Source organism: Pectinophora gossypiella, chromosome 11 (assembly GCF_024362695.1).
Source record: "Pectinophora gossypiella chromosome 11, ilPecGoss1.1, whole genome shotgun sequence".
NCBI classification, from domain to species: domain Eukaryota; kingdom Metazoa; phylum Arthropoda; class Insecta; order Lepidoptera; family Gelechiidae; genus Pectinophora; species Pectinophora gossypiella.
The window spans coordinates 3,303,941-3,326,381 of NC_065414.1; the positions used below are offsets into that span (position 1 = coordinate 3,303,941).

Here is a 22,441-nt window from a genome sequence, read left to right on the forward strand (position 1 = left end):
TTTTTTATCTAAGGTGATTTGACTGTTGAAGTGTTTGTAAACGAATATTGTGTCTTGTTTCTAAACGTAACAAAATATCTTTGTCTCGCTCTCTCTCACTTCTGACGTTTATTATTTATTTTTTTTTAATTTTTTTTTTCAATGTGTAATGGCCGTATTGTATTTTTGCTTGCTCCCAATTAAATCCAGATCTATTCTTATAATTTGTTTCTTTTATGCCCATAATCCTTCATTGACGTTAGGTTTTTTAACTTTGGACATTTAAATACGTAACATTTAAAAAGTGCCCCTTGACTTGTCCTATACTGAACATCCTGTCAAACTTTGGAATGTGGATGCTCATTGAGCGACCGTCAGAACTTTGGGGGTTTTGAGTGCATTAAGAATAGTAGTATAGAATATAATAGAAATTGTTCATTATAAACGCCACACACAAAAACAAGACAATAACATCACTTAAGATTTTCACAGAGCAACTACAAAAAAGCATAGAGGATGTTTATTAGAATGATCATAATGTGGTGGTGGACGTCCTGAGATAAGAGGGCCTCACTCAGCACAAGTCGCGGCGTGAACCACAACGCTGGTATTAAGTGGACCCTGATGGGTGAGGCACGAACGTCGTGTTTCATAAATATGTGTTCAACAGCCTCCGTAGTCCAGTGGTTTGAGCGTTGGGCTCACGAGCCGGAGGTCCCGAGTTCAAATCCCGGTGGAGACATATCACAAAAATCACTTTGTGATCCCTAGTTTGGTTAGGACATTACAGGCTGCTCACCTGATTGTCCGAAAGTAAGATGATTTGTGCTTTGCAAGACATGTTAAGCTGTTGGTCCCGGTTACTACTTACTGATGTAAGTAGGTAGTCGTTACATAAGCCATGTCTTTAGCGGCACAATAGTAACCCTGAGACCAGAGTTGATGAGGTTGGTAATTAACCTCACAACCCACACGATATAAGAAGAGAATATAATATGTTAGTAAAAGTTCTCAAAATATTGTAAATTCATCCTATAATTTGTAGACACTCAAAAGTTAGACTCAGTTTAAGGAACTTTTACTAACTTCTGATGCACACAGAACCTCAAAGTTCTGAATATCTTTGGATGCCAGTACCAAAGACACCAGCTGTTATCTTGTGACTTGTCATTCTATTCATTTAACTGTGGCTTATAAGAAAAAAAATCTTTATATTGGTTTTTTTAAGTGACTTCTTGCATTAAAAGTATACAATTAAAGTATATACTTACGTGAATGTGGTTCTAATAATTTCTTCAAAAAACGTTCCTTGCACGTTTTTAGCGTTTGCACTTTCACAAAGCAGTCTCAAGACGCATTCTTTGCCTTTCCAACCTAATCTGAAAGAAGAATGAGAGTACAATTTAAAAACACAATTATTATTTTTTTCTTTAATCTTTCAATGCGTCTCATCGAGGCTTCCGTAGACGCAAGGGCTGATGGTATTTTGGTCAAAGAGTAATTTTGCCAATTTAGAGAGGCATTGCAGCTTTTTGGACATGTTGCCTCGATGTGACGCATCGGAGAAGGCGTTTTATTAAGAAATCATTGTATTTGTATTGTTTTAATTAAAAAATAATAGTCTCTATACAATAGGCTAGTTTCCAACAAGTCAAATCAGTTACTTTTTATTAAACGTCAAAACACGAATAAGCAACCTGTGACGTCATAGAAAAACGTATCAAAATTTCGCACTTATTATTAAGTACATGTTTACTTATTAAAATTCATAAATAAGTTAAATAAAAAAAGTAATCGTATTTTGTCACCTAATCTCATAATTTATCTTTGACCTAGGAAACTACCCAATTCTTATAATACTTATACAATACTGTAATATACCCTTCAAAGAAAGTTTCAAGCTTTTCATAAAGTTTCTTCCGGCTTTCTCTGTGAAATTCGGTACTAATTTTGTCAAAATCTTGTAGATAGTTCTTCTTGTGTGTCTCATGCAACTCTTTAATAGAAAACTTTGATTTAATACCATCAATGGCGTCAACACTACGTTTGGCAAATGCTGGATTAATTATTGGCTTTCTGAAAAAAATAATACCCATGTAAGAGATTCTACATAATGATTAATTACGTATATATCAGTTGATAGTCGATGCATGAAATGGGCCTTTAGTGGCTCAATAATAACCAGGGTTAGTGAGGTCGGTTCAATAAATTTACCACTCACATAATAAGAAGAAGAAGGGCATATTATAAAGAAAAGAAAAGAAAAGAAAAGAAAAGAAAAGAAAAGAAAAGAAAAGAAAAGAAAAGAAAAGAAAGAAAAGAAAGAAAAGAAAAGAAAAGAAAAGAAAAGAAAAGAAAGAAAAGAAAAGAAAAGAAAAGAAAAGAAAGAAAAGAAAAGAAAGAAAAGAAAAGAAAAGAAAAGAAAAGAAAAGAAAGAAAAGAAAAAGAAAAGAAAAGAAAAGAAAAGAAAAGAAAAGAAACGAAAAGAAAAGAACAAATAATTTAAAAAGTAATTTTAAGAAGTTACAAAGACCCTTCATATTTACTTTCCGGACAAGATTCAAATTGACGTCGAAAGAACGAACCTTCTATAAGGCTTAGTATATATAACTTTTCCATTTTCATCCAAGAATATGATATGCTTGTTATCCTGTCTCCTTTGGCCGTAGATTTTCTTCTTCTCCTTGAAGAATCGGAAGATGTTTGGATCTGTAGGCAACTCCCAAGCCAAGGCAGCGGTGTTCCCAAACCATACTACATCGCCTATTTGAAGATACCCCATGTTTTGGGTACAGAATACTGTGAAAGAGATTTTTTATGGAGTAAGTTCCAGTGGGCAGGCAACATCGACACATATCGAGTACAGTCATCAGCAATATAATGTACCCACTTCAGGACTCCGTCGCACTAACATATTTGACGTTTAGTGAGACTTACAGTTAAATTTGTCAAAAAAGTTAATGTGACATAGTACCAAAGTGTATACATAATTAATGCTCGTGACCGTACCTAACACCCTACGAATAAATATATTATTTATTCGTAGCTAACACCTTATACCACAACGTGTGCCGCCTAGCGTGTGAGTGCGAATGAGACAATCCATGCGCTCTCTCCCTTTATTTTTAGGGGCTTACGGCACGAATAAGACGAAGAGGGGGTGAGTTTGGCGCCCAATTCGAATTGGTGCGGGGCGGAAAAGTTACCGTTCTATACGCAGTATTATTTTTATTCTATATTTTACTGAATACTTAATTTATGGTCAAGTAGTTAATGTAAAACATGTAGTAGTATTCAGAGGCGGAGGACAGGAGTCCTAGTATGGCTTTGTAATAGACTACTCTGGGCGCAATCCCACTTACGTCAGACAGAGTACTGCGAGGTGGAAGGCAAGAGGAAAATCACTGCCCTATTTTTCCCAAAAAAAGTAGCATGGAGAATGCTGCACCGACAAGAGTGTGGCTCTTAAATTGGTGATGAATGAATTAATGTAATTTGCGGCAAATTTAAAAAACATACTGAATGTGGAACACAAAGATATCAGTGGGTTTAACAAAGGAATAGACAAAGCTCAATAAAAAACATACTTAAATTACTTTATATTTCTTATTTAAAAATTAACCCAATGTTACACATAAAAAGAAATTAAGTATAACCTACTTGTCAAATAACTTACCCAACTGAAACGAACTCCCGTCAGGAAATATCAAGTAACGCTTTGTTCTAGACAGCAATTTCGTATCTTCTGTATTTTCAAACTCGAAAGAAGTACCATTACTTTCGTTACTGGCTATAGAAAATCTCACAAAACAAAACAGTAGAAACACTTTTATACATTTGAAACTATCCATGTCTATAAATCTGAAAGGAGAATTTTATTTTATATTCTACTGAGCAATCATTTTTATTTCTTTAAATCTCTTGATCTACTTTTGCTTAACAACTTCCTGAACTAGACAAAATAATAAAGATTCTCAAGATTTTCAAGATATTAAACCAATGAATCCTAAGATTCCAAGTTCGATTTTCAAAAAATTTAAAACAGGGAATTCAAATATTTTTCTGGCATAAATATAACTGAATAATCCATTTTACCGAAAACAAATCTAGGAGCTTCAAAATTAGATTTTCAAGAGGCAATTTTACTTCAGGTTTGAAACACTAATAGCTGTCGGTAAATACGACCACAAAACAGAGGAGGCTCTGTGACAGACTGACTTATACCCTCCATTTAGCAAGTTAACGAAACAATACAAATTGACTCGGAATTTGTTTACATACAATTACGGGCCAACAAAACCGTACTCCACTAAACGGGTTAAACAAAAACTTTTTAGTTAACATGTCCGATGGATTACTGTGAGTCATAGTTTATTTGGAATTAGAAAGTCGATTTGTCGAGATTTTTTGTGAACAGCTGCTGGGCAAAAGCCTACCGGGTCCTGTGACCGTGTGGCGCCTGCGGAGTCAGTCAGTATAAACGATTTAGAAAAGCAACAGTGCTAAAAATGTATGACATTTATATAAAATGATAATTATGTCAATCCCGTAATCCATTGCAACTTGGCTAAGGCACCTTTGCACACAAAAATAAATCTCGGGATTTTATTCGTATAGAAACAGACCTCAAAAAAGTTAGAATTTAATTCATGTTTTGCCTTAAGAATTTAATACTTAGACAGGTGCCCAAAATTGTAACTACTTATTTATTTAAGCATTAATACTACTTTATGATGATGTTTCTTTATGATGCTTTTTAAATTTAATTCATCTGAATTTTTAAATGAATTCTGAAATTTAATTCAATTTAATTCTTTTAAATGAATTGCTTCAATTTGGCCTTTTAGACCACCTGACCTACATATTTATCTGTCTCTGAATAATTAAAAAGGGTTACTTTGAAGTTTCTGCTTCTTTGAATTCTTTATAAAACAATAATACGTACATAATAATGGAGATAATTTCGTGACAAATATGGGTACATTTAAACTTTACTAAAGAGAAAGGGTTGGATGAAATAAAACAAGGTGAGACTTCTTAACTACGCTACATTTAATGCTGTCAAAAAACTCAGAAGGGAAAACGGACAGTTAGTGAGTTGGTCGCAAAAGTCCGGGTCCGGAAGTTCTTTGTAGTTGGGACTCATTTCTTGTAAGAAGTCTTCGTCGTGTTGTGGTGCGCTGGAATTATTTTTTAATAAATTACTCTGAGATAGGAAGGTAAAAGTTATGGTTGACAGACATGGCCCAATTGGAAGAAAGCCGGATTCTCACACCCGTATTCTAACAGTTGAAGCGGCCTCAAGGCCTTCCTTGAGTTCGGTATTCTGAGACGACGCCCCAACCTTTACATACATGACGATGACGTCATTACTTTTAAAGAGTCGAGTGAACTTCTTAGATTATGAGCGTCACTGTGAGGTCGCACCAATGTTTTTCGAATTCATATTTGAATCTTCTTCTTCTATCGTGTGGATTGTGAGGTGAATTAACAACCCCATCAAATATATTTAAAAAAATATATATAAATAGAATAAAAATAATAATTCGAATAATTATATATATATTTATATTTGAATTTTAAATGATTATCACGCCTTCAGCGGTGAAGGACAAAAGTCGTGAGGAAACCCACATTCCCGAGGTATGTGACCTAACCTGTATTGGACTGGATTTTCCTTCTCGTTAGGTAAGCGAATTCTGTGAAAAAGGGATAAGACTATGGAGATAGATGACTACGGAAAATACCTAAACAATAAAGAAAAACATAATATACGTTATTATACGTTATATAAATATCTCTTTTAACTGCTAGGAATGTGAGTATCAAATATTTTTTTAAACTAATTTATTACCAGTGATTTTTCGTTCCCGGGAATATTCTCGTGGGAATGTTCAAGTTCTAAAAACTATTTAATAATAAGGACAAGGTACTTTTCTTACGAATAGTACTTTCTTGTACTCTGGTCCTATCTGCTTAAAGACTAGGTAATATCAGTCCTTTTACATAACTTTTGCCCCAATTCTATATACCCAAAGTGGGAATATTCCTGCTAACGGCACATCGCTAATTATTACACCAAAGTCAAGTTAACCCTTAAACAGCATAGGAAATATTAATGACATTTCCGTCGGTAAATTTGAAAAACTGCGCCAAGTAAGGTAAGGTCCCAGCGGGTTATTTTTCATAACCACACCTCTTGGTATCGAGATTTATCGTCTGTAGCAGCGAGCAACCTGTCCTTTATTTTCTTTCCTTGATACTTGGTTTTTATTGGTTGGGGGTAGGTATACTACCTAGTTCAAGCGGTTATTACCTGCCAATATGGAGAGTTTCGTTTACAACATCGTCCTCACATTTTTTATTTTCACTCATTCCATCAGAGTAGTACCGTTATTAAAATTGTCATTATACCTATACTCAACGTTACCCTGTTTTTCACAAGGTCCACTTACTTACCTAACCTAACCTAACATGTAAATTTGACAGGTCCGGTTTTTTTTTACAAAAGCGACTACCTGTCTGACTTATTTCTCGGGAATGTGGAATATTCATATTCATATTTTTATTGGTAATGTCATGTCATTCAGATAGAGATCAATAAGAAAAAAAAGAAAAAATATTATTAGAATAGTATTTTAGATATTACGTTAATACTTACGTAAACACAGCTCTCAGTAGATCATGAACCAAAGACACTCCAGGAGGTAACAGATGTTCTTTGGCGTCGCAAATACTTTTCAGAATACAGGATCGACCGTCTAAATTGTGACTGAAATTTTAAAAAAATGTTATGTAATTTAATATAAAGGGAAACACACTGTTAATGAATACACACTAGTTAGGTATTGTGTAGCGGTCCATAAAGGCCACATGAAATCAATTCATCTAAACGCAGTATAGAAATATTGACAATTGCGCATTTTAAGGTAAGTGCGCAATGACAAGAGATATCCAATAACAATATTGCTTTTTAGGAGAATTGCTTCAATGTAGCCTTTTAATATTATTATCTTATGATGAGTCAAGCAATTTTGTATAAAACGTCCTTATTATTTTTTTTTTTTTTTGTTATTTTCGAGTTTTTTAACGTAACTTATTGTTGATTTGTCGCTTAGGGCATTAACTAACTGTACATGGCCTGTCACTAACACCCTGTGTAGTAAAGTTAGAAACCTTTGTAATTGTTAGCCGTGTCGTTTTTAAATCCAGCCATGTACATCACTCCCTAGCATTATCCCGTTTTTCACAGGGTCCGCTTACCTAACCTGACAATTTGACAGGTCCGGTTTTTTACAGAAGCGAACACCAGCCCTATACCTCCGAAAATTCATCCGACCCTGTGACGACATCGATACCTAGATAATGCTCTAAGCTATGCTTATTAGGCTCAATAGTAACCCTGATACCAGGGTAGATGAGGTTGGTAATCCACCTCACAACCCACACGAGAGAAAAAGCGACAAATCTACAATTCAGGAACGACAGAGAGCTGTTTTTCTTGAATTTCGATGATAAACATCAGGTACACGATGCACTTTGACGTAACTTAATGTAGATTTGCCGCAAATGGCATTAACCTTCAAGCGGGCGCGTGGTCTTTTGTGACGGGAGCGGGCGCGCGTAACCCAAAATACGTTTGGGATGTATAAAGGAAATAAAGCACTAATTAATCAATAATTATTAATTATTTGTACTTACATATATTTATTATTGTCCTTAAAGTATAATTTGTCAAAAAAAAGTAATTAAAATTATGAAAAAAAAAACAATTAGTAACCTAATTAAAATTGGCGTGTGATGTCTTCAAGAATCCCGCTATGTATAATAATCTGAAAATTACTTGGATTTCCACCGCATCTGTCTGCACCGGGACTTAAACAATTGCGATCTGTGGAGTGGTGGGAGCGCCCCGTGCCACGGTTTATTCTTTGTTTTACTCCCAATGACATAGCGACAGGCTACTAAAAGTGACAAATAAATTTAATAGATAATAATAATAATATGAACGAAAATGTACTAAGCGCGGTCGATTCGACTACGCGCGCCCGCTTAAAGTTAACTACTTGGCCGGAGACACGATGCGCATACACTTACAATTCCAAAGCAGTTCTCAACCGCTCCCACAACTCCCTCTTCTGCCGATGATGTAACTTCCTTCTTAAATGTGCTAGAGTGTAGTTGGCGTCTGGCAGAGGGAAGAGGACGTCGATCTCTATTGCCAAGTTCCATCCAGCAGGAGCGTGAGTCAAGAAGGCTTTGACTAGCGAGAGAGTTAGCTGGGAAATTGAAAAATACATAAACATAAACTAACGCCTATTTCTCAACGGGAAAAGCAGAGAATATTGAATTTCATTTGCTTCGATCCTGACACACTTCTCTTGCTCAAATGGAAAAAATACCTTTAAACATACCTATATTAATAACTAGAGCATAGATAATATTTAGGTGCAACACTTCACTAAGCTAAAACACTCTGATTCGATACATGAAGCTTTTCTGATTTTTATTCGACACATCTACTACAAAAAAGTTTTGCTAAATTATTTGAAATAGAAAACTACAGATGAAATGCTAAATATTGCTAAAGATTTAGTAAGTATTTACACATATAAATAATCAACTTTGCGATTAAAGTATAATGAAAGAAGTCTCTAGGTTTCCATCAATTGGTATGCTAATTTTCATCCATATCCGTTCAGCAGTTTGGAAGTAAAGTAAGATACAAATACAAACTCATCTTTATTCAATTGGTAACATAGTTACACCTTAAAAAGTCAATTTTTATGTAAATACTTGTATTATTTTTCCAACGTCTCATCCGCCTAAAACTACTGCAGCTTCTAACTACCTGCTGTTTAGCCCAGGAAAAGTAGCTGCAAGAAAAACCTTCGGCACAGGGCCCTAGATGTTCTTATAAAAACTGCTTCAAAGAGCACTAAAGATGAATTCGTTTCTCAAAATTATACTTACAACAACATCACTCCCATCAGGGAATGTCACATGTCTCCTTTTCCTCAGTAAACTCAAATCGGACTTTACATTAGGGCACTCAGAACTATTCCGATTACTTTCGACCACCACAAAACTGAGTATCAAAGAAATCACCAATACATTCAACATTATAGACACATTAACAAAACAAAAGACAATCAAATCGCCACGAAACTGGAGTATGTGAAATGCGTGACAGAAGATGTACAATAAAATAAGTACAATGTACAAAATTATTAAATTATATTACAACATGTTTTCTTTTTTCAAATAAAGACAACGGATTGTGACAGGTACAGTCGCATGTTTTGAAGCGTGCCTCGGCGTCGGAGCAAGGCAACTCATGTGTGACGTCACCGTTAGCATGTGACTTGGTGTTTGACGTAAGTATTAGTGTGGATGCAGCCATGTTGATTTTTTTATTAAAGTAAGCTAGTGAATCGACTTGGTTTCACCTGAGTATTTACGTAAAACCCATAATGCAAATTCATTTAGATTCTATAGATTAGCCCGCACTTACAGCAGAGGGCAGACTTCTATTTATCCAACTCCGCGACACAAAGGAGGGTAATTTGTGTACAGGGTGTTCGAGGGATGACTTAGACCATGATCCTGAGTTGGTATCAAGTGAAATTTTCCCTCACAAAAGTATGGAACTGTAAATAATAAAATAAATCACTAAAATTTTCATGAATTTTCCAACTTGATTATTCACTAAGACTCAATGTCTGAATCATCCCACTCAGTATTCGTTACGGTGTCACTAACACCCATATCGTGGCTGATTTTGCTAACTGACGTATCTGTATTTTTTTGCTAATGTGATAAGTGTCTTATTGACAATTGTAAAGGGTGCAAATCCGTCCGCACGAATTTTCATTATTTTCATCCACCTAAAAGGTATGTTTCGGGATAAAAACTATCCTATATTCTTCCGTGGGTCTCAGGCTCTATATCTCCTTACATAATTTCATTTCAAAGGATTCAGCGTTTTAAGCGTAAAAAGGTACCATACAGAGTTACTTTATCGCTTATATTCGTAATATCGAACGAATGTTTCTTCCGTGAAGTCAGAAAAAAATTCGCATAAAATATCATCTCATCTTACCTGGTTAGAATTACGAGAATCACAGTAGAGCTCATTTACCCAATTTCATTTCAATGGATTCAACGGTTTAAGCGTGAAAAGGTATCAGACAGAATCACTTTATGTGTATGAATGTTTATACAATTCTGCCGTCTTTTCGCACAAAAATCATCTCATCCACCCTATACCTTTCCCGGTTAGAATCACAAAAATTTCAGTAGTGATCATTTACCCAATTTCATTTCAATGGATTCAACGGTTTAAACGTGAAAAGGTACGATACAGAGTTACTGTTTCGTTAATATTCGTAATATCGAAAGAATGTTTGCAAACAATCTTCCGTGAAGTCAAAAAATTTTTCGCATAAAAAATGATCTCATCCACCCTATACCTTTCCCGGTTAGAATCACGAGAATCTCAGTAGTGTTCATTTACCCAATTTCATTTCAATGGATTCAGCAATTTCTTCTGATACTAAGTTACTGTTTCGTTTATATTCGTAATAACGAACGAATGTTTGCAAAAAAATCTTCCGTGAATTCAGAAAAAAATTCGCATAAAAAATTATCTCATCCACCCTATACCTTTCCCGGTTAGAATCACGAGAATCTCAGTAGTGTTCATTGAACCGGGATGTTTGTGCAAAGTATTAGAGCGAGTGCCTCCTCCCATTAGCTTACTACGTTTAACACCTCCAGTCTTTATGCAGTTTACTTTCCGTTCTCAGCTTTAAATTGAGAGCAGCTAAGTTGACTTTACTCTGATTTCTTTGTAAGGTAATCTTATTTAATATAATGAGGGTACTTTGAAGTTTATAATATTTGTAATTTAATATAATGCAACGCAGAATTTGTCTAAATTTTCACAAAAATACATACATATACAAACTTACGTCTGAAATATCTAATGGACTGGGCAGAGCCGCAAGTTAACTACAATGCGACACCAAAACGAGCAGCTATTTTTACCCGACTGCGGCGAAGCAAAAGGAGGGTTATGTGTTTGACCGCTATGTATGTATGTACTTATATATGAGGGATATAGAATTAAAAGGGATATTTTATTTATCTTCACTCCTTTTATTTTCTACTTTTCACAAAAAAAAACAAATGCACCTTACACTCCGACCCCAATAATCAGACTTAAAAAAAACATACATGAAAAAAGAACTTCCTTCCGTCCCATTCATTAACCATTCTTAATTAATACCATTTCTTTTTGTTGACTCAACTTATTGTAGATTTGCCGCAGACGGCATTAACTACTTGGCCGGACAAATGGGGATCGCTGAAGGCTCTCACCCGGTACAACGTTCAAGACAACAGGCCTGAGGGTGCCCAGTTGGGCGCGAACCTCGGCTCAGGGCGTCGTCTAAGAGGAAAAATATTTGAAAGAATTAATCGACCCTAGTGGGTCGATAGCGATAAGCGCTGAATGAGGGAAATTGTCGACCACGCCGGCGGGGTCGGTATCGGGGTCCTGAAGTGTTTGGTGTCGCGAGCTGATTGGCTGCCTCTATGGCTAGAGTAATCGGGTCGTCGAATTAATACCATAAACAACCAAATCCCCATGCATTATCCTTCCATAGCATTCTCTCTTACTTTCTTATCAATCGTACGTTCCGTTCTACTCACTTTCCTACATATATTACACAAATGTACTACATACATAATACGTATATGTATGTATGCGTGTATGCACGTCTGTTTCAACCTAACTTCTAAACCTCCTGTCAGAATTTAACAAATGGTGTGTCACTAGAAGCGTATTGATTATCCGATGGTTATACGCTATGACGTCACGCTAAATTGAATGTGGCGCCCTCTGGAGGACATAAAGTGAGGCCGAAGTTTTTTTTGTATGGGTATCAAATTAAAGGGCTTCATTTACACATTTCAAACATTATGTACATATTATTGTGGGATAAGTAAGAGGCTGAATGTTGATTTCTGAACGAAGACGAATAAAGAAAAGATGGATGAGTGACTTGAAATGAACGGTGTGAACGGATTTAGATGAGGGATTTTGAAAAAAGAAGGAGTCGTTGGGTGAGAGTCGAGGTGGAAGGGTGTTTTTTTGATCTGCGTTAAGAATATTTTAAATTAAAAAAGTGTGATGTCTGTGTGCTTGTTAGGAGAAGGTTAATAAAAAAAGTGTTAAAGGTGCTATCGTGTTTAATTCTCGCCCGACGGTCCCACATTACTATACATTAGCTTTATTTTTATGTTTATGTACATTAGCTTTTTCTTGCAGATTTTCTTTTATTCACTCGATAATTGCGATGAATTTACAACGTGAATGCTCAGACTTGTTATGGATAGGTTTTATCTCCAAATCATGCATAAAACTCGTATTTCAAACACGTCATCTTAATAAATAAGAATCCAAAATAATATAAATAAAAATATAAGTTTAAAAATTAAAATCCGACTACGGAAAATCACACTCTAAAAAGTAAGCAAGAAAATAGGTACATTTCTTTGAAATTCTTCCAAATAGTGATGTTTAGAAGATAGCTGTGGTCATAGGACGTTAGAAGATAGATAGAATTGCAGAGAAAAGTACCCATTTTCTTGTTTCATACTTTTTAAAGAGTTATTTTTCCGTAGTCGGATTTTAGTTTTTAAACTAATATACTTTAATTTAATTACTAAAACGTCCACTATGTGTAAACTTACGATTCTATGGTCTTTATTGAAATTTAATTTATTAAATATTTTTAATTTATATTAAACAGCTACTTACATGAAAAAATAACAAGTTATACGAGTAGGTACATAAAAATGTTACTTATAAAATACCTAAGAAAATATGGTGGTGGTGGAATAAATAACTATTAAATAAATCATAATCAGCCATTTAAATATTTTTATTTAATTTGGTATCATCTTTTCTTATACAGGAATTATAGATCCTTCACAACCGGGGTACAAAGTGGAACAATCGTCAGTTTTGCTGTCGTGGTGTGCCTTGTCATAGTCCTTATGTTCTTCTTTAGCAAACTGCACTCCTTTGGGTAACCTGTGGAATAAATAATAAAAATATTTCTATCTATCTATCTTTATGTACATTATCTTTCTTGTGAATAATTTGCTATCGTATCTCATACAACACTTGCGTCTTGCAATAGCGCTTGCCTCTCACTTTGAGGTCGCAGGTTCGCATCCAGCACTGGCCTAAACGAATGATTGTCGAATTTGTTTTCCAATTCATGTTTGGGTCATAAATGATTATCGGTTGTTTTTAAATATAATCGTTTCCATTACACAATTTTAGCATCAAACAAGAGTCTACAAAATACGAAATAACAATTATATATCCGTAGCTACCAAGCTAATACTTACGTGAAAACAATTCTCTCGAGCTCCTGAAGGAATGTCCCCTGGCTCGCGCGACTCCGAGCTGACTCGCATAGTTTGTAAAGAACGCACTGCTTCCCATCGTTCCCTAACCTGCACAGATTATCCAATAGAATGGCTTTGGGCTACACGTAAACAAGTCATAGCAACGTGGCACAATCACAGCATAATGTACCGCGCAAAACTGGACACCATCAGGCATGTAGTCCGTCTTTTTTCCGTCCAAGTAGTTATTAAAAAAAATAGTAAAATAAAAAATGCCAAAAAAAAAATCCAAAAAAAAGCCATTTGCGGCAAATCTACAATAAATCACGTCAAAAATCCACAATCTAGACGACGTCATTGATACAATGACGCGTAAATTAAAAAATAAGAAATTTGACCTTGTGGAATAACAGATACTGTACGGTCACGACCATTAATATGTATACATTTTGGTACCATGTCACATTAACTTTTTTGACAAATTGAACTGTAAGTCTCACTAAATGTCAAATATGTTAGTGCGACAGAGTCCTAAAGTGGGTACATTATATTGCTCATGACTGTACTGTTTCTTGTCTTGTACTGAAATTTCTGCAACACGACATCGTATCATGCTTACTTGCATAAACATGTGGGATATTTTGCAATAGTTATGTAACTTATAATTTACTCCGTCCCCTTCTGTTGATTGATTGGAGGCCTGTGCCCAGCAGTGGGACGTATATGGGCTATTTATGTATTTATTTTTCCTTTTTATAATTACATACATACATAGATAAACTCTCACCTATTTCCCACCGGGTAAGCAGAGAGTATGGAATTCCTTTTGCTTCGATCCTGACACACTTCTTTTGCTTCCTCCACATTCATCAATCGTTCATACACGCACGCCGGTTCAGAGTAGATAAACCTTTTCTAAGGACATCTCCAATTTGGTCAATGTTCGTCCTTCTTTCTATTATTTATTATTTAAAGGACGGTAAGTAATTAAGAAGGTGATTAAATCAAAGAAAAGAAAACTTTAGAATAATCCTCCATGTGTTAGTTTGATGTTACATGCAAAATTATAGCATTCCTTTTGTCTTTTACCGTACGAGAAAAGTGACTTTGAAAGTAAAAAAAACACTTATGAAAAGCTGTCGCTGTCGAATCAGAAGCGACATTACTTACGCAGTAAATAGCTTCTCCAACTTTTCATACAAGCCAACGCGACTGTGTCTGTGAAAATTCACACTTTTCTCATCCATATATTCAGATTTCAGATATTGTCTACTCTTTTGTTTTTCGTGCATTTTCATTCTGTCCAATTTGATTTTCAACTTTTCTTTGAACGTCGTCTTTTGTTCGTCCACGCTCCTCTTCGCGAAAGCTGGGTTTATGATTGGTTTCCTAGAAGTGAAATGTCAAATAAAAGTTTGTTTCCTAAAACATAACAGACCGGTAATCAAACGATCATTGGATTGGTAGTTATTACATCACAAAGGTGGTCGAGAGTTGTTATTTATGGTTAAATTGTTGGTTGATTTCAGATATACAAAGTCAGCGAGAGAGTCAGCCAGGCCCCGCGAGTTTTGTTTACGTATATCTAATACCTAAATAAAATGCTTTAAAACCTTACTGATATTTCGCATGTTTTAATTTTTTTGACAAGTGACACAATTGGGTGAGACTCTCAAATGAGTGATACCTTCAAACGTGTGATGGCGCCCCTGTATTAAGGACTAATACTACGTATAGAACGGCTACTCTCCAATCCCCACCAGCTACGGAGCTAGGTTTACCTCCCCCCCCCCCCCCCCCCCCACTCTTCCGTTCGTCTTCAACCGTACGAGCGTCAGACGTCACACAACAGATGCGCGTGTACAATAACGTCTATGTGTAGTGTCTGTGTAAAATGAGGTGTTTTGTATGAAGTGTCCTTGGCGTACTATTACGTAATTACCTTTTATACGGCACCTTAGCAAGGAGCTTTCCGTTGGCGTCTAGGTAATAGATTTCTTTCGTATCCTGCCGTCTTTGAGATTTTTCATGTTTCTTAAACATCGTCAAGAAGTCTGGGTCCGTTGGCAAGGTCCAAGCTAAAGCCGCAGTGTTACCATAGAGAAAAATATCGCCAATTGGTATTAGAGCTGAGGTTTGGCAACAGAAAACTGAAAATAAAAACTATAAAAAGCATCTATCCTGTACAAAAGTTGCACGTAAGCATTTGGTATATGTTTGGGTTAATTACTGATGTAATATTGAAAATAAAAATAAGCTGCAAGAAGTCAATAATATTTAATATTTATTAATTGTATTTTACTAAATATCAAATCATTTGTTTCGCGTATTTTCCCGGTGATGAAGACAAAAACGAATATTTACATGGCATGCCAATGTGTAGTTAGTAGAGCCAATCTTAGTTAAGCCAATATGTCAAAGGAAACTTAGCTAAAGTAAACTTTCATGACAGCCATATTGGGATAACAGTAATACTTTCTAGTCAAGACGCGACGGTTCATTGACCTGTCTCGAGCATACACCATAATTGCCTAGTTACACATGACAACATAGGAGACATCGTTTAACACGTCGCCGTTGCTTACAGAAGTTATAGTATTTACTCACCTAATTGGAGCGAACTAGCTTCTGGAAACACTAAAAACCTTTTTCTCCTCGAAAACGTTCGTAAGTTCGAAACTTCCGAACAATTTCCACCGCTCTCAGACATACTTATTTCACTTGCAACCGTTTGCAACAAAGAAACTGTTATTGCAAACAACAAACAATTTTGAACGTACCAATACATTCTGTTCTACGTTTGAATCTAGCACAGTGTATCATTAACTTTTAAAATTAAAATAAAAACTTTTTGCTATTACTTTTAAACGCATTGAAACTGGCAACTTTAGTGATTCGAAATTTAAATTTTGAGTTGACGGTAAGGGAGCATGAAAAATACTGTCTCGTTCCTATCTTATGGAGCGAGTAAGAGTGTATATGAGACACCAATTAACATAGTTTGTGTCAACCTCTGTCACCGCATTCACAGTTACTTCGTGTTGAAAATATTAAATTATTTACGTCAGAAAACAAAAACGGTAGCGCCCAATCGATTTAATTATAATGCTTTTCACATGGTGTTGGGAAATTGTAATGGAAATACACTTAAAATTTTGGAGTTTTGTCATATTTTATTTAAAAACATCACATTACATGAGGTTCTAAATTGAGATTACAGTGTAGTTACAAATGTAACTATAAAATACAATGTTATATTATTTATATTGCCAAATTTCAATACTAAATCAGATTACATTAGATAAATTGCAAAAAAAAAAAAACAATATTATGATAAAGCTTTCTCTAATAGTTCGTATGATCTATGTAAGTAGTTCTTTTTATTTGTACAAGTACAAATTAATTACCATTTTAATCAAACATTATTACGAATACTGCAAATTAAACACCTATATCCAGATAGAAATAAATTACATTGAAAGTCAATAGCTAATTTGTAAACAAACAAGTACACAAGTACCTATGACACTACTAAATTGACACTATCTTAAGTAACACACACACACTACGCGCACTTTCATTTTATATGCGCAAATGTCAAATATTTTTTTTTAGATAAATTTAAATGTAGCCTTTTTAGACACTCTGGGGGGTTAAAAAGGCAACATCGAAGTAATTCATCAAAAAAGGAATATTGCAATTTGACATTTGCCCATATAAAAGTGAGTGCGTAATGCACACAAATGTCAAATAGCAATATTGCTTTTTAGATGACTTGCTATAATGTGGCCTTTTTAACCCCCCAAGTAATAATTATAGAAGACTCTAGAATAAAAATTGTACCCAGGCTAAGCTGGGTCTGTTCATTAACGTGCCATTGACAGGAATGTTCCTGTTGTAAATACTCTTTAATAGTTTGGACACTGGTTGTTTTTCTTTTTCAAATTGTTCTTACTTCTACTCTGATCTTATCTGCCTAAAGTTGAGGTAATAAAAATCTTTTTACATAACCCTTTACTTCTGGGAACGGCACATCACTAATAATAGTAAAATGACGTCATTAAAATTACTAAGTCAAACCATCACCTACATAAATTGGGCTTAAAGGGACTCCTTTATGGAGTGACTACATTCACAGTATGGTATCAATCCATATCTCACGTAGTGAACGAGTGCCCTCTACACCGGATCCCAGGTGCCATAGCCGAGCTGCATTGTGTGACGGATGTGGCAGAGACTTGGTTAGGTTAGGTTAGGTTATATGATCCACCCAGGATATTTTATTTTTGTCTACCATACGCAATAATAATAATAATAATTAAAATTACTGTATAACATTCGGCGGTCCTGTGCGTATTCCGGCCAGTCCCTCCGGCAAGCGTCCATGTCGTCACGCCATCTCTTTCGAGGTCTGCCACGACGCCAAATGGAAAGAGGAAGGGGAGGCCTTTGCCCAGCAGTGGGATCTTGTAGGCTAGATTAGATTAGAACATTCGGCACTGCATCTTGTACGGGCTCGTTACATTCAGGATACAAAACATCACAGGATTCCTTAGCAGACATTGCGTCGTCATACTCTTTATACTCCGGATCAGAAGAGTGGCCCTTTGGTAACCTGTAAATATTACAGATAATAAACATTATTACATAAAAACACATTTATGCAAATTAAAAAAGAATAGTCACATTACATAATGTACCTTATTGAGCATCAATTTTGGTACCATGTCACATGAATTTATTTGACAAATTGCACTGTAAGTCTCACTAAATGTCAAGTATGTTAGTGTGACAGAGTCCTAAAACACATAACATTGCTCATGACTGGACAGTGTAATGAAGGACGTTCCAGGCAACGTTTCCAAAAAAAATATATAAATGGAATATATATCTTTAGGGTGGTTATTGTTATCACACAACGGTCGCGGTTGGCAGTGAAGCAGTCGGCACGGTATTGACTCGTATTTATTTACCCGACTGCGGCGAGGCAAAAAAGTCAACCGCTGTGTATGTGTGTATGCACGTCTATTCCAACTTCTAAACAGACCGGGATTCGAACCCGGGACCTCCGGATCGTGAGCCCGACGCTCAACCACTGGACCACGGAGGCCGTTAGTGAACTAATTATTGATTGATTGATTGAAGTATTGTGCAAAAAAGAACATATTAGATTTGTTTTAAACGTTAAATCGATTTTCCTCACAACAACAAACTTATACGTACGTGAATACACTCCTCAATATCTCCTGCAGGAAGCTGCCCTGGGGATTGTCCTGCGTCTGTCCGACTAAGCATAAAGTTTTCAACATGCATCGCCTCCCACCGACGCCGGAGCTGCATAGAAAATAAATCCTTAAGAAAACGCTACTTTGTAGTTTGAAGTAGAAGAAGTATTTGAGCGAAATTGTTTTCGCTTTTGTAAGAGCAGTGGCTGTTTTTAAATTTTTTATTTATTCATTTACTTTTAGGAAGATTAACAGCTGAATAGTACAGTAAATAAAATCACTAGTATCTATATGCTAATTACAAATCTCCACCTAACTCACGCCCGTAACCCCTAATGGGCAGAGCCATAAATAAAGAAAACTGGCAGCTACTGTTAATACGAAATCCTACGATAAAACAATTACAGATAGGTCTAATTTCTACTGATACATCACTATTCTAAGGAACGTCACAACACTGGCTTCTGTACTTTGACAGATTTAACTCGTACCACGCATTGAAGCTATTGCAAATCACCTATATTGAAATATAGGTGAACTAGCTAGTCTGATTTGCAGTATATATAGCATTATAAGTTACAAGAACATTCTACCAGCTTAATAACGAGAGATCATAGAAATTATACGTAGACGAAAGTTTCCTTTGGGCTAGCTTTAGGCCAGGCGCGCACTACTACTACTGTAATTCTGTACCAAACAGTTTTAAATTGTATTGCGCGCACTTGACGACAGAGCCACCGCAGCGGCGCAGTATTACAGTGCGACATTATGCCGCTGCTCTTTTCTGCCGCGCGGCGAAAACTCGTAGTGCGCACTTTGTGACGGACGTGAGGTACACACTTACAGCACACGTCTACTTATTGCCGCATACTTATAAGAAACGCACAATTTCTCTATAAGCGCATGCCAAAATAAAACCGCCACACTAATAAAAAAACAAGAACCGATCGTTCATGTACTATGTACTTCGGCAGAGGGGAACGCGTGCGCTTGGCAACTCCCGTCTATAACTTCTCTGAGGACGAAAGGGATACGAAATAATACTACGTATAGACCGGCGCTAAGCTAGGTCCCCCCCCCCCCTTCTCATGTGTGTTCTTCGTACAAACACTTATGCAAAGCTGCAAAGCAAAACAGTATCCAGTAGAAGAAGAAGGTCTTGTTGGTGAAATGATGCACATACTGCTAACGTATAAATGTTCAATTTTGATTGCATTACAACGGTAACTCTCTCTCGGTCTTACTTAAGTCTTCAATCGTATGAGCATCAGACGTCACACACACAGATGCGCATCTGCGATAACGTTAATGTGTTGTGTCTGTATAAAACCACGTTTTTTGTATGACGTATCCATAGTGTCTAAAGTACAACTTTGCGCCGTTCAAAGGCAGCGTACCAAAACAAAACGGGATAAAATACGCACCTCTGCAGCATTGTCTCAATTTTCTGGTACAACAGAGAGCGACTTCTCCTGTGAAATTCGACGCTGCCTCTATCCATGTGGACGCTTTTCAAAAACTCCCGCTCACTACGCAATCTGTGCATCTGTATCCTGTCTATTTTGAATGCATCTCCACGTGTTTTCGGCGAATCCACACTACGCTTCGCAAAAGCCGGATTTACAATAAACTTTCTGGAAAGAGGAAAAGCGTTAAATTCCTACGCAAATGCAATTTTGAACTAAATCGTCGGACGCCGTTTACGTTTGTTATTTTAGTGCTAATGTTTTGTATGTTGAGCTTCTACAAGTTGTTATTGATGTAACTGAACATATTGAGCTCCTGTAAAACGTATCAATCGAGTCAAGTACCATATAAAACTGCTAATTTTATTTAAAAAAGCATTCATATCCAATATGATTTCACCAACATTGGTGTCAGAGTTATAGGTATTGATCCTCCAAGGACCCTTGACCGTTTTACTCCTCATTACAATGTAATTAACAATAAATACTTACTTCTTATAGGAACCTGACCAGACCTGTCAATTCTTCAGGTTAGGTAAACGGACCCTGTGAAAAACGGGATAATGCTAAGGAGATGATGATGATGACTTACTTCTTATAAGGCCGTTTATAAATAATCTTGCCGTTTTCGTTCATGTAATAAATCTCCTTGGTGTCAACTCTTCTGTGCAGAGGGTCAGCGTGGTGCATGAAGGGGGAGTACGGATCCTGAGGTAGCTCGTACGCCAAAGCTGCTGTATACCCCCAGAGCATAATATCCCCGATTGCAGAGACCAGAGGAAACGAGTTGCAGAATACTGAAATATGGATTGATCAGTAAATATAATGGGTCTTTTTTGTTATAAGTGTATTTTTGATTTGCCCCGGATGGCAGTATCTACGGTCACGAACATTAATATGTATACACTTTGGTACCATGTCACATTAACTTTTTTGACAAATTGAACTGTAAGTCTCACTAAATGTCAATTATTTTAGTGCGATAGAGTCCTAAAGTGGGTACATTATATTGCACATGACTGTACGTTGCCAAACAAAAGCAGATTACCAGGCTCTCACTCGATACAAGATTAAAGACGACATGCCTAAGGGTACTAAGGTGGAACCGAACTTCCGCTCAGGGAGTCAACTCTGAGAATTATCCACAATACATGTTACAATGAGCACTTGCCTCTCACTTTGAGGTCTCAGGTTCGAATCGAGCACAAGCCAAAACTTTGTTTGGATCATAAATGGTTGTCACGAGCTCAGCGGTGAAGGAAAACATCGTGAGGCAACCCACATTCCAGAGAAATGCATTTTCGGAGGTACGTGACCTAACCTGTATTGGGTTGGTTTTCCCTTCGCGTTGGAAGGTCAGACAGGCAGTCGCTTCTGTAAAAAACCGGACCTGACTTTTCAAGTTAGGTAATCGGACCCTGTAAAATACGAATAATGCTAGGGAGATGATAACATGTTACAATGAGAAAGAATGCAAAATTTATTATATAGGACTCTATATAACTGGTAAGTAAGTACTTGCAAACATAAACTCTTACCTAACTGCAAAGAACTACCTTCCGGGAATACCAAGAATCTCTTTCTCCTCGACAATATTTCACTTTTTCCATGTAGCTCCGTCGTTTCATTGCCAAAAACATTATCTACCATTTGAGTTATAGCACCAATCAGCACCAAATTGAATAATGCTGCAAAACGGAAAATCATTCTTAATTTGAATAAACCAATCACTGGCACGAAAAAAAATTACTCATCAATATTTGAAATCATTTATAAAGCACAGATGAAAAAATAGTTCTTTATTTTTAAATCGTTATTGGAATGAAGTATCTTGGGCTAGTTATGGGATTACACTTACCCAAAACGTATCTTGGTCTGATCTCTTGAAACCGTTAATCACGATTTACAAATACGAATGACAAAACCGTTATGGATTAGTTTGGCACCTACAGGATGTAATTTTAGACACGTTAAGTAACGCCGAAAAACCCCTCAAGTCACAAAAGGATATTAAAATGTCTAAAGAATGAGTAACTTTACTAAAACTATCTGTAACATGTCGCAATATTAACGCTAAGTCGAAAATCTTCATAAGAATAATAACGAAATATAGAAATATCACACTGTATAATTATGTTACCCTAAATTCACTATGTAACGCTTCACCCAGGTCAGTATCTGAAAAGCGTTAATCGCAACTTCAAATAAACTTCAATGCAATAACCGTTACAGTGACACTTACTACCATCTTAAGTTTTACTCTACATGATGGCAGTATCAAAGTTGTGCTTGGTGCAAAAAATAATGCCAGAAAAAGTAATTCCGAGATATTTCACCATAGTGTTG

General features: G+C 36.1%; 3 protein-coding genes across 3 annotated transcripts; all 3 read right to left on the bottom strand.

Moving 5' to 3' along the window:
* Positions 1-5,020: 5,020 nt before the first annotated feature.
* LOC126370747 (uncharacterized) lies at positions 5,021-9,297 on the bottom strand. Its single transcript, XM_050015783.1, has 4 exons — positions 8,953-9,297; positions 8,077-8,258; positions 6,641-6,751; positions 5,021-5,159 (listed from the first exon to the last, which is right to left on the bottom strand). Exons 1-4 carry the CDS (start codon positions 9,100-9,102, stop codon positions 5,021-5,023), a joined length of 582 nt encoding a protein of 193 aa, XP_049871740.1. The 5' UTR covers positions 9,103-9,297.
* Positions 9,298-12,954: 3,657 nt separating this feature from the next.
* LOC126370733 (uncharacterized) lies at positions 12,955-16,325 on the bottom strand. Its single transcript, XM_050015764.1, has 5 exons — positions 16,012-16,325; positions 15,347-15,554; positions 14,575-14,793; positions 13,405-13,512; positions 12,955-13,081 (listed from the first exon to the last, which is right to left on the bottom strand). Exons 1-5 carry the CDS (start codon positions 16,190-16,192, stop codon positions 12,955-12,957), a joined length of 843 nt encoding a protein of 280 aa, XP_049871721.1. The 5' UTR covers positions 16,193-16,325.
* A 1,558-nt stretch (positions 16,326-17,883) lies between these two features.
* LOC126370793 (uncharacterized) lies at positions 17,884-21,745 on the bottom strand. Its single transcript, XM_050015817.1, has 5 exons — positions 21,634-21,745; positions 20,688-20,892; positions 20,054-20,263; positions 18,628-18,738; positions 17,884-18,019 (listed from the first exon to the last, which is right to left on the bottom strand). Exons 1-5 carry the CDS (start codon positions 21,743-21,745, stop codon positions 17,884-17,886), a joined length of 774 nt encoding a protein of 257 aa, XP_049871774.1.
* Between the last annotated feature and the right edge of the window lie 696 nt (positions 21,746-22,441).